Source organism: Cryptomeria japonica, chromosome 10, assembly GCF_030272615.1.
Source record: "Cryptomeria japonica chromosome 10, Sugi_1.0, whole genome shotgun sequence".
Lineage (NCBI taxonomy): Eukaryota > Viridiplantae > Streptophyta > Pinopsida > Cupressales > Cupressaceae > Cryptomeria > Cryptomeria japonica.
The window spans coordinates 124,581,926-124,598,135 of record NC_081414.1 but is presented as its reverse complement, the minus strand read 5'-3'; the positions used below and the strand labels follow the sequence as shown (position 1 = coordinate 124,598,135).

Below are 16,210 nucleotides of genomic sequence, written 5' to 3'. Positions count from 1 at the left end.
CGGCTTGTTCAGTTCTGACAATTTTCTGACAAATTAACATTTGTTTTAAAAAGATGAATATTTAGTGCCTAGATTTAGTCTAGGTGCAACCTAAATAAATAGATAGCCAACCAAAATAAGCAATTAGCCCATCACAACAGCTAGTTTCTAAAGCAGCATGTCGATTTTGTTTTGATAAACTGTTACTAACCGAATATATTAACACTTTAGATATGCTAAGTTATCTTATAATCACATAACCATAACTAGTGTTGTCCTCCTAAACAGTGCACTTCCACTCATGATGTTAATAAACCGTGAGGTGAGCAGTCAGCCATGAGAGGCTACTATTGGAACAAATCAAGCAAGAAGGATCCAAATAACCATATGCCAGGCATGAGGGGGTAGCAAATATAAAATGTCAATATATATATATATATATATATATATATATATATATATATATATATATATATGTATATATATATATATGTATATATATATATATGTATATATATATATATATATGTATATATATATATATATGTATGTATATATATATATGTATATATATATATATGTATGTATATATATATATATATGTATGTATATATATACATACATATATATATATATATACAAATATAAAATGTATATATATATATATACACATATATATATACATATATATATATACATACATATATATATATATATACATATATATATATGTACATACATATGTACATATACATATGTATGTACATATATATATATGTACATATATATGTATATATATATATGTACATATATATGTGTATATATATATATATATATATATGTATATATATGTATATACATATGTGTGTGTGTGTGTGTGTGTGTGTGTGTGTGCATATGTATACATACACACACACACACACACACACATATATATGTATGTACATATGTATATATATGTACATATATCTATATATATGTATATATGTATGTGTGTGTGTATATATGTATATATGTATGTATGTATATCTATGTATATACATATATACACATATATATATAGATATACATACATACATATATACATATATATATGTATATGTATATGTATATATATATATGTACATATATATACATATACATATATTTCCATAGAGGGTTAGCAAAAAATTACGTTGAGTACTATCTAGTTAAGCATAATCCAAAATTATCAGAACAATTAGGGTTACACTTGCAATTTTCAACATTACCACTTGAAATAGGCTGAAATAATAGACACTTGCCTCACACAACATATGTCTATACTGCAGTAAACACTATATAACATTAGCATATATTTAACAGACTATAAATTCAAAGTTTACCCAAACCTTGCTCTTAGATTTTCAAAACTTCTCCAGTTGTCTCAGTTTGACTACACATGCACCTTATATATAACAGTCTGTTGGGTGGATCTTCTACAAGATATAATATGCCTCTATTTAATACAAAGAGAGTTTATAAACTATGTCGAGTTAACAATAAGCCCTAGCTATACTGTATATGACAAAAAACTTCAAAAGAAAGAGGGCATGGCTCAGGTATATCATCATTCTCCTAGAGATTCTGGGGTGTTGGGTTCCCCACCAAGCTCAATGCCCTGTATCTTGAGGTAGTCTTCAAACCACGATGCCTTCCTAGGCGCCCGGAGGTGGAATAGGTTGAGGAGGAATTCAATGCTTCTCTGTATCTCTTCCATCCTGGCTTTCAAGGCCTCAAGATCCTCAATAACCAATATTGGTTTTCTAGGAACCGGGTTGTTGTTTATAATCAAAATGTCATAGTGTGAAGGTCTAGGAATGGTCATTTCATCATTGATATTGACCATAACCCTATCTAATTCATCCAGAATTGAAGCCTTGAAGACTACCCTGCATAGGCCCATCGTAATGTCTCTGTCCTTTTCAATATACATCGTGACCGCTAAGAGCATGGCTGCAATGTCATTGTTGGCCCTAGTTCGGTCTTCATTAGTTAAGAATTCCCTGCCAAGGATGCATTCTACCGCATCCATCACCAGCTCATGGGGAAATATGACGATCCTCTTCAACATATCCCTAGAAATCACCCCAACGAAGGCCATTTGTCTTTTCAGGCTTTTCAATCTAACCAGGGTATCCATGGTTTCTATCTAAGATACTGTTATCAAAGGGAATTAAATAGTTTAGCGAGTGTCACCCATGAGTGATGAAGGCTTTGTTTAGCTTTTTAAAGATACAGATGAACTTTCTAGAAACTACAATTAATAGGCAAGCCTATGATGTCGAATCGTAACTATTATTAAGACAGATCTATCCCACTACCAAAAAAGTGATCATATAAGTGCATCTTTCCAAATCAGGGTAGAGTGTTAATAAGATCGGTTTCTTACTCCTTATGATGTGAGGCCGACAAAGTACTTAAGTGACAACTCATCTCCCTTGAAACTATACTTTTGTGAGGAAATAAATATTATCCACTAATGAATATGTTAACATTTGTTGAGTTTAAATGCTATCTTGGTGTTAAATGTAGAGGGGGCCTCATAGTTAACTAACTTCGACCCGATTTCTAATTATGAAGGGTATACTTCTTTTGGTGAGAATTGTGATTTTATTTCAATTAAAGGTATTACTTTTGTAGTTTATGTTAACAATTTTAGGTTCTTTTAGTAATCCCTTGCCACTATTTACTGTTATGAGGATCATCTTAGGGTTGAATGGCGAAGCTTTATGTAGATACTAGGTTTTCCATCTGCACCTTGGTTTGCAAGATGGTCTACCCTGAAGTTACCCTCCCTATATATGTGGTTGTAGGTTACTCCTTCGAAGGATTGGACCATACTTAGAATGTTGTTTAGGATTGCATTGAGTTTCCAATTGGGCATATCCCCTTTCCTAAGGGTGTTGATAATGATGGAAAAGTCTCCTTCTATGTTAATTTTGTCAACTTTCAGGATTTTACATAATTTAATTCCTTCTTCAAGAGCTCTAAGTTCAGCTTCATTATTGGTGCTTATACCCAAAGGATGAGCTAGAGCAGCTATTTCTTCTCCCTTTGAGTTATGTATGTAGCAGCCAATGCCCGCCATTCCTGGATTGCCTCTAGAGGCTCCATCAAAATTGAGTTTAACCCAACCCTTAGTTGGGGGCATCCATTTACAATCTTTGCATTTTTTAATAGTGTCAGTAGGACCATCCCCAATAAATGAGGGGATCTTTAAGCTAGTCCATTTTAATCTCATTTTATCATCCCACGGTGTCATTTCCATGTTATTATGACCTTTCATAGAGTGACTATTGATTAGTTCTATTATGGCTGCCTCTATCTTGTTTGTGAGTTGCTGCCATTCCAACTTGTCTTCTCTGAAAATTCTCCTATTTCTTTCTTTCCAAATCTCTCATACAAGCATTGAGGGAGCCACCACCCAAAGCCCATCATATATACACCCTTTGTTCTTGATGGGCCATGCCTGAAACATAGCCATGACTGAGTCGGAATGGGGGAGTACCAATTCATTTGTTTTCTAAGCCACCTCCAGCAATTATGAGAATATTCGCAAGTAAGTAAGAGATGATCGGTTGATTCTTCTTCCTGCTCACATAGCGGGCATATGTTGGGGCCTTCATACCCCATTTTTCTGAATATGTCCGCAGTTAGGACTCTATTTTGTAATGCTAGCCAAGCATATAGTCTTGCTTTGGGAAGGCATCTCTTATCCCAACAGAATTCTAATGAAATGTCCTTAGCAGTATTAGGCCCCTATTTCATGAGAATGTTGTATCCATCTTTTGTGCTATACCTACCATTCTTAGCCCCTGCCCAGATTACTTCATCCTCAATCTTATCAAAAGAAATTTTCCTGGACAGCAGTATCTTTTCCAGATCTCTTAACTCATTGGCTGGTAGACCCAAATTTCCAAATGATTTCCACCTCCAAGCTTTTATACCCTCCACTATTTTTTCCTCAATATAGTCAACAACCTTATCGCCCCATAATCTTTCCAGGATTACCCTAGAAGTGTCAAATTTGTTATCTTTACCTATTGTAGGGTAACCTCCCCATGAATCTAACCAAAATAGTGCTTTCTTGCCATTCCCTAGATTCCATGTTAGCTTTTTTTATACTATTTCCTTGCAGTTCATCATGAAATTCCATATTCTGGATCCCTTGGAGGGGGAGAATACTCTAAAGATGTTGGTTGGATCATTATTATGGAGATATTTGTTGTATAGGATTCTAGCCCATTTTAAGTGGGGATTGTTATGCATTCTCCATACCAATTTTGCCCCAAGGGCTTTTCTCTGTAGAATCGTATCTTTTATCCCCAAAACCCCTTTCTTTTTAGGATTGCAGATTTTTTCCCGGCCATCAAAGGCATTCTGAATTTCTCACTAGCGCCCTGCCAGAAGAAGGTCCTAATGTATTTATTTATTTCATTCTTTTTTACTAAAGGTAGGTCTATACAAGAGAGTTGGTATATGGGCATAGTAGTTAGTACTGATTTTATCATGGTGGCCTTGCCGGTTGAGGATAGCCATTTCCCGCTCCATGAGCTAATTCAATTTTTGAAAAAATCTACAAATTCTTGTTTGAATGAGAATAGCAAAATTAAAATGTATTTTCATTGTATTATAATAAACTTATGTTTTTTTTGCAGAACAAAAAATAGAAACAAACGACCTGAAACAAAGGAAGCAAATCCACTTTCTTCTATTATCCAATGAATAACAAATTATAACCTCATAACTTTTCACATTTCACAACCACTTATTTATCAAACCATTTTTGGTAGTTTATAAAGGTTAGTTTACATACCAAAATAACAACCAATTCTTTTATTAAATAATGTGAACTTTTTTCTTTAGGGACGATATACCCCTCTACACTCCCCAATTAATTACCACATACCAAAAAAATCTCACTTGGAGATTGATCAAGATTCACAACAAATAATCTCACTCTTCGAGAATGATCTTGGAGTAACACCACTACACCTATAGATCCCATTGGATTTATGTGCTAGTACTTGACTTGTGTCTCACTTCCACCATTATCATTCTAGAAGGCCAATGAAAACAGAGTAGGATTCAAGATCATATGAAATGGTACCTTAGTTATATATATTTAGTCTTATAATGAGCACTTGAGTTCTTTGCAAGATTAATGACACTCTCGCTATTGCTATACAACCTCCTATTCTTCTTCTAATTTTCCAATTCCTCCATAAACCTTTGTAACCAAATTATCTCTTTAGTAACCTTTAGAGTAGAAAGATACTATACTTCTATTGTTGAAAGTACAACAACCTTTTGAGATTGTGAAATTATCCAACAACTAATTGATGTCCCAACTACATTAAACACATAGTTCATGGTGCTCTTCATGCTATCAATATTACCTACTAGACTTGAATCAGCATATCCCTATAGAGTAGAATGGGAAGCTCCAAAATATAATGCCTTAATAGTAGTACCTCTCAAACATCTGAGAATCCACTTTACTACATCTAATTCTCTTTTTCATGATTATTCACATACCTTCTCACAACTCTCATTCTACATGAAATATATGACCATATACACACCATGGCATATGTCAAGCTACCAATTGCTAAAGAGTGTGAAACTTTGGACATATAGTCCATCTTTTCTTGTATCTTGGGACACATTTCCTTGGTCAATTTAAAATGGTTGGAAAAAGGTGTATTAATTATTTTTGCCTCTTCCATTTGAAATATTTTCAACACCTTTTGTATATATTCACTTTGAGATAATGTTAGTGCGTAATTTTTCTTCTCTTGTTATTCTAATACCAAGAATTTGCTTTGAAACGCCCAAATCCTTCATCGAAAAAGACTTAACTAATTTTATTTTGAGTACATTTGTATCCCACATGTTAGACACAATGAAAAGCATATCATCTACATACAATATGTTACACCCTATTGTGATGCTACTATTTACTTTTACTTGTTTTAGTTAAAATGCTTTATCGCATGAATATGTTTTGAATATAAATATATTTTTTATTAGAAATCAATTGAATTATTATGCAGTTAATATGATATTTTGATATGAAATATATGATGAATATATATACATATGTTTTAATAATAGTTGACTACTATTGTAATGTGTGAAGTTTGATGTAGGAGATGAACAAGCCTCCGAATGGGAGGAAGAATATCACTCATGAGAGGAATTTGGTTTTGTAATCTTAATATATGTGCCTTATTGAGCTATCACATACTCACAACATAGTTGGTCAAGTTGAGTCAGACTAGTTGGGTTAGTGGTAAGATGCCTTTTGTCTTTTGAGTATCATTTAGTAGGGTTTGTTTATCCTTGCTTGAAATGTTGGATTGAATCTCTTTGATAGGATTTAACCCTTGTGTTTCCATATCTATGTAACATCTATTATTCCATTAGATTTGACACTTTGGTAAGCATAGACCCATTCCACAATGCTAATAAAGCATAGGAAGACTTGGTCGATAAGTATATAGTAATTAGATAGAAGTTGAAGTTGATTAGGAAATGTGTAAGGTAGTTATTATATTTGACTAAGTATTATATTAAGGATGATTCATAGTAATATTTCACAGGATTGTTTATGTGTTGGCTTTGTAATTAGAGGAGAAGCCACATAGACTTAGTGGTGGCGATAAGAGGGAGATTGGTGGCAATTCTAAGAGCTCAATTATACTTTTGTATAAATAGAGGAGCTCTCTTGAAGCATAGGCATTCCATCTCATTTTGTCACATCTCATCTTTTAGTTTTCATAATCATTTGTCTTTTTATCTTATTGTTCTTATTTTCATTGGTTTACATTGAAATACGGAAATAGTTCATTGTTGTGAGAGAATACGATAGTTGTTATTCTCAAAGGCTTGGGAATTTCTAAGCTAGTGAAATAGTCATGAAGCTAGCATCATTGGAGGAAAGAATTGGTATTACGTAATAGCTATATTACAGGCATGAGGATTCTTCAACGTAATGACTATGTAATTTGCAAACCCAAAAATAATTTCATCTCTCCAATCATAGACATTTCAAATTCATTATGCATTTCATTAGCAAACTTTTTGCACAAACTATCATTCCCTCGAAAGGTAATATCATCAACAAAAAATTCAACAATCAGAATGTTATCATGATCAATCTTGAAGTACAGATTACTATCAGCAGTACCTTTGTTAAATCCTAGCTTTAGTAGATACTTATCCAATCTAGCATACCATGGTCTTGGGGCTTGCTTCAATCCATACAAATCTTTCTTCAACCAGCAAACCATATCTCCTTGATCAGAAAATTGAAATCCATCTGGTTGTTCAATGTACACCTCTTCTTCCAATTCAACATTCAGGAATGCTGACTTGACATCCATCTGATAGACTTTGAAATCCTTGTAAGCAGCAAAAGCAAGAAACAATCTTACAACTTCAATTCTTTCCATAGGGGAAAAAGTTTCTTCAAAATCAATTCCTTCTATTTGTGAATATCCTTTACAAACAAGTCTTGCTTTGTTTCTAACAATTTCACCTTGCTCATTCAATTTGTTCCAGAAGACCCATTTGGTTCCAAATACATTTTTTTCCTTAGGTATAGGAACAAGATCCCATGTATTATTCTTTTCAGTCTACATCATTTTTTCTTCCATTTCTTTTACCCAATGGTCATCTTTACATGCTTCATTTACATCCTTATGTTCAATCTTTGAAATCAAACAATACTCAACTTGATCTTCAACAATTTTTCTTCTTGTTTGAACACCTTTATTTATATCTCCTATGATCTAATTTTTACAATGATTCAACCTTACATACGTGTGAGTCTTAGGATTTTATTGAATTTCAAACTCTTGTGTTCTTTCTTGAGCACTTTCACTAGTTCCTTGAGGCACTAGATTCTTTGGAATGATCTAGACTTGATTTTGTGTTTCAGGTTGCTTCCCATTATTTGTATTGTCACTCTAATTATTTGAATCATATCTGCAAGATCTAGATTGTCTCTCATTTCTTTCATCAACCCTGATATTTTCACTCTCAACTATCTCCCTCGGTCTCTTATTATAACGCATGTAGGCCTTGCTTTTAGTAGAATAACCAAGAAATATTCCTTCATCGCATCTAGCATCAAACTTTCCTAGATCTTCATCCTTCTTGATATAACATTTACTTCCAAAAATTCTAAAATATTTAATAGTATGAGCATGACCAAACCATAATTCATAAGGAGTCTTACCGATATCACCTCTAATATGCACTCGATTAAGAGTGTAAACAACAATACTCACATCTTCTCTCCATTAGACATGTAGAACATTTGAACCCTCCAACATTATTGTCCTGGAAGTTTCTTGAATGGTTTTGTTCTTCCTTTCCACAACACTATTTTGTTGAGGAGTTTTCAGAGCAGACAATTGTCTTCTTATCCCATGTTCTTCACAAAATGCATTGAACTCGCCGAAGGTGAATTCACCACCTCCATCGGACCTCGAACACTTCAACTTCAAACCTGTCTCTATCTCAACCATAGCCTTGAAAATCTTGAACTTGTCTTGGCCTTCAGACTTCTCCCTCAATAAAGTAACCCACATCATCCTATAATAATCATCAATCAGCAACATGAAATATTTGTCTCCTTGCAAACTTCTGACTCTAGAAGGACAACACAAATCAGTATGCACAAGATTCAATAATCCACTTGAACAATTCTTTTTACTCCTGAAAGTAACTTTGCTAAAGATCTGAACACTTTAGAAACAATCTCTGATTTTTCCAACTTCCCACCAATACATCTGATATTACACACAGGTTCATTCACCTTCTGCATGTAAGAAGTGATGTTCTCATATTCGCTCATCCTCAACATCTCATATTTTCCCTTTAGGCTCTACAACTTGACAATCTTCACATAAATGTCACCTTCATACAAGGTTTCCAACTTCTTCTATATCTCATGAGAAATCTGCAATTCCATAACATTTGTCATCTCAAAGTCAGTCAGAGCACTCAACAATGCTTCCTTAGCCCTAATATTGTATTCAGTACTTTTGATCTCATTCGGAGTTTGAGGACCATTTGCAAGAATGGTATAATTGCTTTTAGTAATATCCCAATAAGGTTCACCAATGCATCTTAGATGAGACTTCATGCGATTCTTCCAAAGAGAGTAGTTGGTACCATCAAATCTCGAGTTGTCCTTCTTGTAAGTTGCCATCTCGAATCACCTCAAGCAATTAAGCTTCTTTGGAGGAACCTTCTCTGATGCCAATTGATGCAAGTAGGGCAGACAACTGAGAGTGGGGGAATAAATCAATTGTCACAAAAACTTACACTACTTAAACTTATTCCCAGATCTGATAATTAAACATGAAATCATAATTCAACAACACATCATAAACACACATAACACCAAGATTTTTGTACGTGGAAAACCTTGTTAGGGGAGAAACCACGTTGGGGATACACCCACAATATAGGTATACTCTGTTAGAAGTACTACAATGGGGAATGCACATGCATTCAGGCTCACTACTCAAAATAAAAAGGCTTATTGCCCAAGGAAGGCTCACTACCTATACAAACAATCATGGATCACTTCCAAAAATTATGAACTAAGAAATAACATCACCTTAATGCCTAGTTTAGTTCCATTGAAGCACATAACAACTTTCTTATTCACACTTCTTCTCTGCCTTCAAAAGATGTATACTTTCAGCGCACATACACACTTACACTCATCCACACACCACACTCGAATACAAATTTATTACAACTATTTATACATGAAATCAACCTTGGAGAAATAATAAATGTCATGTCAACACTCACCAACTAATTACAAAAATACAACCACACTCAATACAATATTACATGCGGGCCAAGCAATGTTGGTCGATACATAGCACGGACCCAAATATTTCGCCTCGAACACATTACACCTTCAAGAACTATGCCTTGAACATCCGCAACATGTTACAAGCATCCGGTCCGCCAAGAACATGAAGAACACCAATGTATCAAAGAAAAGCATCAATTACAAGATCAACGATCAATGAGGACCACCAACACAAAAGGCACACGATCCAAAGACATCCACAAGCATCATGAATTACCATAGCAACATCTATACCAACACAAATTACTAGAATCACCAACATCTTCATACCGAACCTCAGGAACACTAAAGTTGCAATGACTATCAACCTTGAGAAATCACTTGCGGACCTCCAAACCACAAACCACTTGAATTGAGGACACGCACCAATGTCCCAAACATACCTCCAAATCCATATAACAAGATACTACAATGCAGAGCAATGCAAATCAAAATAGTCTCATTGTGTTACCACTAAACAATTGAAAAACCAGCCACAACATATATACCCATAACTCAATCAAATCTCCATGTGGACCTCTTAAACTTGAACTGAATCAACTACAGATAAACCTCTACAAACCCTTTAATCCTCAAACTTCGATCTTCATTATGTACTTACTACGCTGAACAAACTAACTCAATAAACTTCACTACATCACTGTCATAGATAGAGAAATATGTTGACATCAATGACAACACATCTCTCAAATATCTCTCAAGTACATATTTGCAACATTCTTCCAACAAAAAATACTATGTCAAATATTGTCGACTCTAGTGAAGTGGTGAGGGGTAGAATGAGAGTTTGCTACTAATGGATCTCTCAACCTTCCAATTATTATTTCAAATTTTCTCATGTTATTTTTTATTTTTCCTAATATATTTTCTTATATCTTGAGAGTATATGAAAAGGCATTATCAAAGGGAATTTTTGTGGTTCATATTCAATGGGGTTTTTAGTTGAAACACCAAAGTCTCAAGTATTTTTTTCTTTTAAGGCCAACATACCATAACACAAGCACATTGTAATGCACTCTCATTGTAGCACACACGTTATACTCACTAGGGGGCCAAAAGGTTGTATGGCCACTTTTTGGTCCCCCATATTTATGTACTTACTCATATTAGACTTTTATTATCTATTTCTACAACTTGTGGTTTTGAGATTGAGTAAATAGATGTTATGACCACTTTCTTGCATGGGTATTTTTAAGAGGTGATTTATAAGCAACATCCTAATGGTTCTATTGTGAAAGGAAATGAAATTTTGGTTTAAAGGTTGAAACATTAATTATATGACCTAAAATATTCACCTGAGATGTGGTACTATAATTTTGTTGACTTTTCTTTGAGTTTAAGTTTTGTTAGGAGTGATAAAAATCACCATGTTTATGTTAAAAAAAAATATTATCAAATTTTAATTATTATGTTGTATGTGGTTGACATGTTATTCATTGATAAAATCAAGGATATGATTAGGGAACTTGAAACTTAATATTTTGGCACATTTGAAATAAAGGATTTTTGGTATACAAAATAAATGCTCGATATGGTGATAAATAGTGATATAGAGTACTTGTTTTTTTTGTTTGATTCAAAATGATTATGTGGATACCATTTTGTAGTGGCTTATTATGCATGATTGCAAATTTGTGGGTGTTCATTTTCTCACTAGAACTCAACTTTCATTAGATATGTCTCCCAAATCAAATGATATTTTTGAGGAAAAGTGTAATATTATTAATGCTAGTTTTATTGGTATCTTGATATATGTGCGAATTTAAACTTGAGCAAATATTGCCTCAAAAATGCCAATTTGGAGCAAGTTTATGTTTAACCCTGGTAAGAAGAATTTTGTTTACAGTTAAGAGGGTTTTTAATTAATTTTGACAAAATTTTGATTACTATTAGTGTTATCATGGTAATTACTCATATTTTTTATATCCCTTCTAAGTGTAGATTAATCATGTAGCCTGGATAGCCAAAGGTCCATTAGTGGCAATGTATTTTGTTTGTTTGTTAGTGTAGTTAATTGGATGAGCGAAATAAATCTAAAGGATTTTTTTTTCATCATCAAAGTAGAGTATATGACTACTACAAATACATCTATATGGTTAAAAATAATATATTGATCTCTTGGTTTTGATTGTATGGTGGTTAGAGTTAGTTGTGATAGTGAGAACACTCTTTGTTTGGCCAAGAACCCCATGTACCATGCCCATATCAAGCATCTTGATGTTTAGTGTTATTTTCTAAGGACATGATAAAGAATGGTATGATTATATTCCAAAAGTTCGAAACTCAAGATAATGTCCTAGACTCTCTCACAAAACAAGTGAGCACAATAATTTATCTTGGTATTTGAAGATCATGGGTCTTATACTTTATAGTTGATATATTTTATAACTCCTATAGATGTCACTACAATGTATAATTTTAACTTAAATAATATTAGGTTAGTATGATATTCAATTACAATCCTATGTGTACTATTTTAGGTTTCAAGGGCCCCTCATCTTCTTTGGCTAAAGCTCAATGATTTTTTAGGGGGTTTAGGAGGGCCAAATTCCCAATAAAGTGAAATTCAAAGGAAATGCACCGCAAAAATTTACTCTTTTTCATATTATTTGAGTATTTTTTGAGTTACTTTATTGTCCCATGGTTTTGAGGCCCATAGTATTGTAAAACTATATCTTTATGCTTATTAATATTCACACATGAATAAGGGGTTAGAGTAGCAAATTTTATATAAATTTAATAATTACTACTATGGTATTGTTAAATTGAAGTGAGAAATGAATAATTATGTTGCATATATACTCTTGTGTTGAAAATTAATACATGTGCCTCTCTTTGTTGATGAATTCATTTCCTATATAATTTTTCTTCATACACATTTAATGTACTTGGTTGGTTGAATTCTATTTCCTTCCATATGATCTCTTCATGGGTAATCTAATATAGCATCAATAAAAATCAGATTCATATAAAATTTAAAGAGATAACATTTGTACTAATTTATCTCTTTTTAATAACACATTCATATGTTATATTGATTTGATGGATCAAGTATGAAATCTTGAATTTTTCATTCTCACATGCATGTCCTAATGTACAATGGTATATATAGTAAAAAAAAAATTAAGATCCACTCATTATAAAATGAACTGATGAGTTCATAAGAGGAGGGGGAGGAGATGCTACATTCTAGATTTAAATATCCTACAAAATCATGATCTTTCGGTATGTCTCGATGTTCCGCATTATCATCATTACCATCTATATCAAATGTTTCAACATTGTTTTAATGGTACAAAAATAAATTTGACATGTATGTTTATAATTTACTATTAGTAAGTGCAATGAATTGATTTCCCAAATCATTCAACCATTTGACTTTAATTGTATTGTTGTTGATGAGGTTTTGAACCTTATATTTAAGATCTATGCAATTTTGAGTAAAATTCCATTTAATAGGATGAGAGTTACAAAATGCTTGATCATTATACCAAATATGAAGTGTTTGTTAGGATTGAATGAAAGTATAGGAGGGTGTGTACTAAAATTGACACTCAACAAAATTTGAAGTACATCATCAATAGATTATTAAAGTTTAGTGAACCTCCTATACATATTTGAATAGAAAAATGAAAAGCGAAAGTTTAACAACTTGATGTGAATACGTTCCTTTATTTCATTACCATTGAAAAACTTATTTCACTTTTGATACTTGGAAGTTTTAAGAGAATTTTGACTTGGATACCTATATTTGAAGGAATTTCATGCTAACAATTTAGATTTGATAGTTCTAACTTGTACATGTGAATCCATAAAACAATCAAATTTATTTAAAGGTACACATTATATCTTGAATTTGCATAACTATTTAATTCTGAACTATTTAAGAAAACTCTTCCCAAATCATTAAATGAATGTATTGACTATTAGGAAATGAGAAGAAAACCACAATAAAATTTAAATCTTTAAGAATTTGTTGAAATAAATTCTTTAATATCTTATCCTCATTAAGGAAGTCCTTACATGAGCTAGTGAAAGATCAAAATGGATATTAGGATCACCTTTTCATCATGCATTTAAATTGAGGTATCACAAAATCCACAAGTAACGTATCAAAAGATACAAGACTATGTCTAGGATCCAAGAATTCATCATTGACTTAGCCATTTGACTTTCTATCCATTTTATTTTTTAGGTGATTTTTTTTGTGAAATAGATATTTAGAGTGGAGGAATAAAGAGTATCCAATTATATCAATTACCACCATATAGATATATAAATCAAACTTTACACAAAATTATATCAATTATCACCATATACATATATTAAACTATGTTAATTAATCAAAAATCAGAATAAATCAGAACATAATGCATCCTGCATCGACTTTGCTTGCAAATTACTCATCTCTGCATTGACCATATATATTTCTAACTAATTAAAAAATACTATCAATAAAGCATCCTGATTTCTGCATCGACGTTGCGTGCAAATCACTCCATTCCACAAAGATACTTCAACGATATAAAAACCCAAGTCAATGTGGTAAGTTGAACAAAGCCAATAAAATTTGGCTCGGCGTTCACTTCCCTTGTCAGAAATCCTTTCGTTGAGCAGCTGCCCTTGAGATCCTTCTTGAATGCGTAGCTATTGCTTACTCCTTACAAAAAACGATTCCACTATCTGTAATTGTAGGCATTCGTGGATTTTACAGGTGAGATGGCCAAAACCCATATAGCCATCTTCCCTGTGAGTAGGGCAATGGGTCATTTCCTCCCACTAGCGGCCTTTGCAGAGCGCCTCTGCAACTTTGGTGGCTTCTCCATCACCTTCATTATTAGCAAGTGGAAGTGGGGATCTCAGCAACCAATTCTGGTACAACGATTGGCCTCTTCCGGCCTGGACATCCGCTTTAGAGAGATCCCTGAAAGCACCGTAGATGAAAATGAGCAAGACCTAATAGTCTTTCAGAAAGCAAAGCCACACATCCAAGAGCTTCTACAGTCGTTGCATTCCTCTTCGCCCATCTCTTCCTTCGTTACAGATTTCTTCTGTACTGACCTGCTCGACTTTAGCGCCAGTCTTAACATACCATCTTATTTATTTTCTCCAAGCTCTGCTTCTTTTGTTTGCTTCATGTTACATCTTCCCAAGCTCGTCTCGGAGATTGAAGTTTCCTTTAAAGACTTTCAATCTGATGTGGAGATTCCGGGGCTTCCTCTGATTTTCGCCAGGGATCTGCCCAATCCAGTCCAGGACAGGTCGGTTCCTGTGTTTAATTGGTTTGTCCACCAAGCCTCCCGCTTCAAGGAAGCATCAGGGATTCTCATTGATACCTTTGCTGAGCTGGAGGAGGAAGCCATTAAAGCCCTAAGCGCGGAAGGAAACCCCTGTATTTATACGATAGGCCCCTTGATGTTCTCAGATTCTGAGGCTCTAGACGAGTCAAGGTGTCTGGAATGGTTAGATCAGCAGCCTCTGTCTTCTGTTCTGTTTGTGGCCTTCGGAAGCAGAGCCGTTTTGTCAAAAGAGCAAATTACGGATCTGGCGATTGGACTAGAAGCCAGCGGCCACCGGTTCCTCTGGGTTCTTCGCGGGCACAAGTCTGGGGATTCTTCTTCTCCTGAAACTGACATTTCTCAGCTTTTACCGGAGGGTTTTGAGATTCGAACCAGGGATCGCGGGCTGGTGCTTCTTAATTGGGCACCTCAGATTCCTGTTCTTTCTCACCCGTCTACTGGAGGCTTCCTTTCTCATTGCGGGTGGAATTCTACGCTGGAGAGCGTGTCGCATGGAGTTCCTATGATCGCTTGGCCTCTTTTTGCAGAACAGAGGATGAACAAGGTCATATTGGTGAAGCAGATTCAGGTCGCCATAGATTTGAGGATGGAAAGCAATGGATTTGTGAGGAGAGAAGAAGTGGAAAGAGCAGTGAGGGAATTGATGGAGGGAGAGGAAGGATCAAAGGCTAGGGAGAAAATGAAAGAGCTGAAGGACAAGGCCAAGATTGCTGTCATGGAAGGAGGAAGTACAATGAAGGCCACAGCCAATGTAGCCACAGATTTATCACAGAAACTTAGCTTGACTCCCTAATTTGTGGACTCACTAAGGCGAAATTTGTTGTTTGAGAGTGGCTATTATGTTGTCGTCTTCTGTTCCTTTTCTCTGGGTGCCCTGATTACTGTGAAATCTGTTGCTTTGAAACAGCAAATACTTTTGATCGTTTTCTCTGCTCTGTTAAGCTTGGAGGCTAAGCTGGAGCTTGCTTTGGTTGAACTTCGTCTTATAATAATAGCAGGAATCTAA

General features: G+C 34.2%; 1 protein-coding gene across 1 annotated transcript in view; it reads left to right on the top strand.

The window, feature by feature from the left end:
- The window catches only part of LOC131858809 (UDP-glycosyltransferase 72B1-like), a 20,501-nt gene extending 4,291 nt beyond the window's left edge, over positions 1-16,210 (top strand). Inside the window, exons 2-3 of the mRNA XM_059212258.1 lie at positions 14,600-15,955; positions 16,112-16,210. Of these exons, the coding sequence (XP_059068241.1) occupies positions 14,600-15,955; positions 16,112-16,210 (1,455 nt within the window). The remainder of the gene's footprint in view (positions 1-14,599; positions 15,956-16,111) is intronic.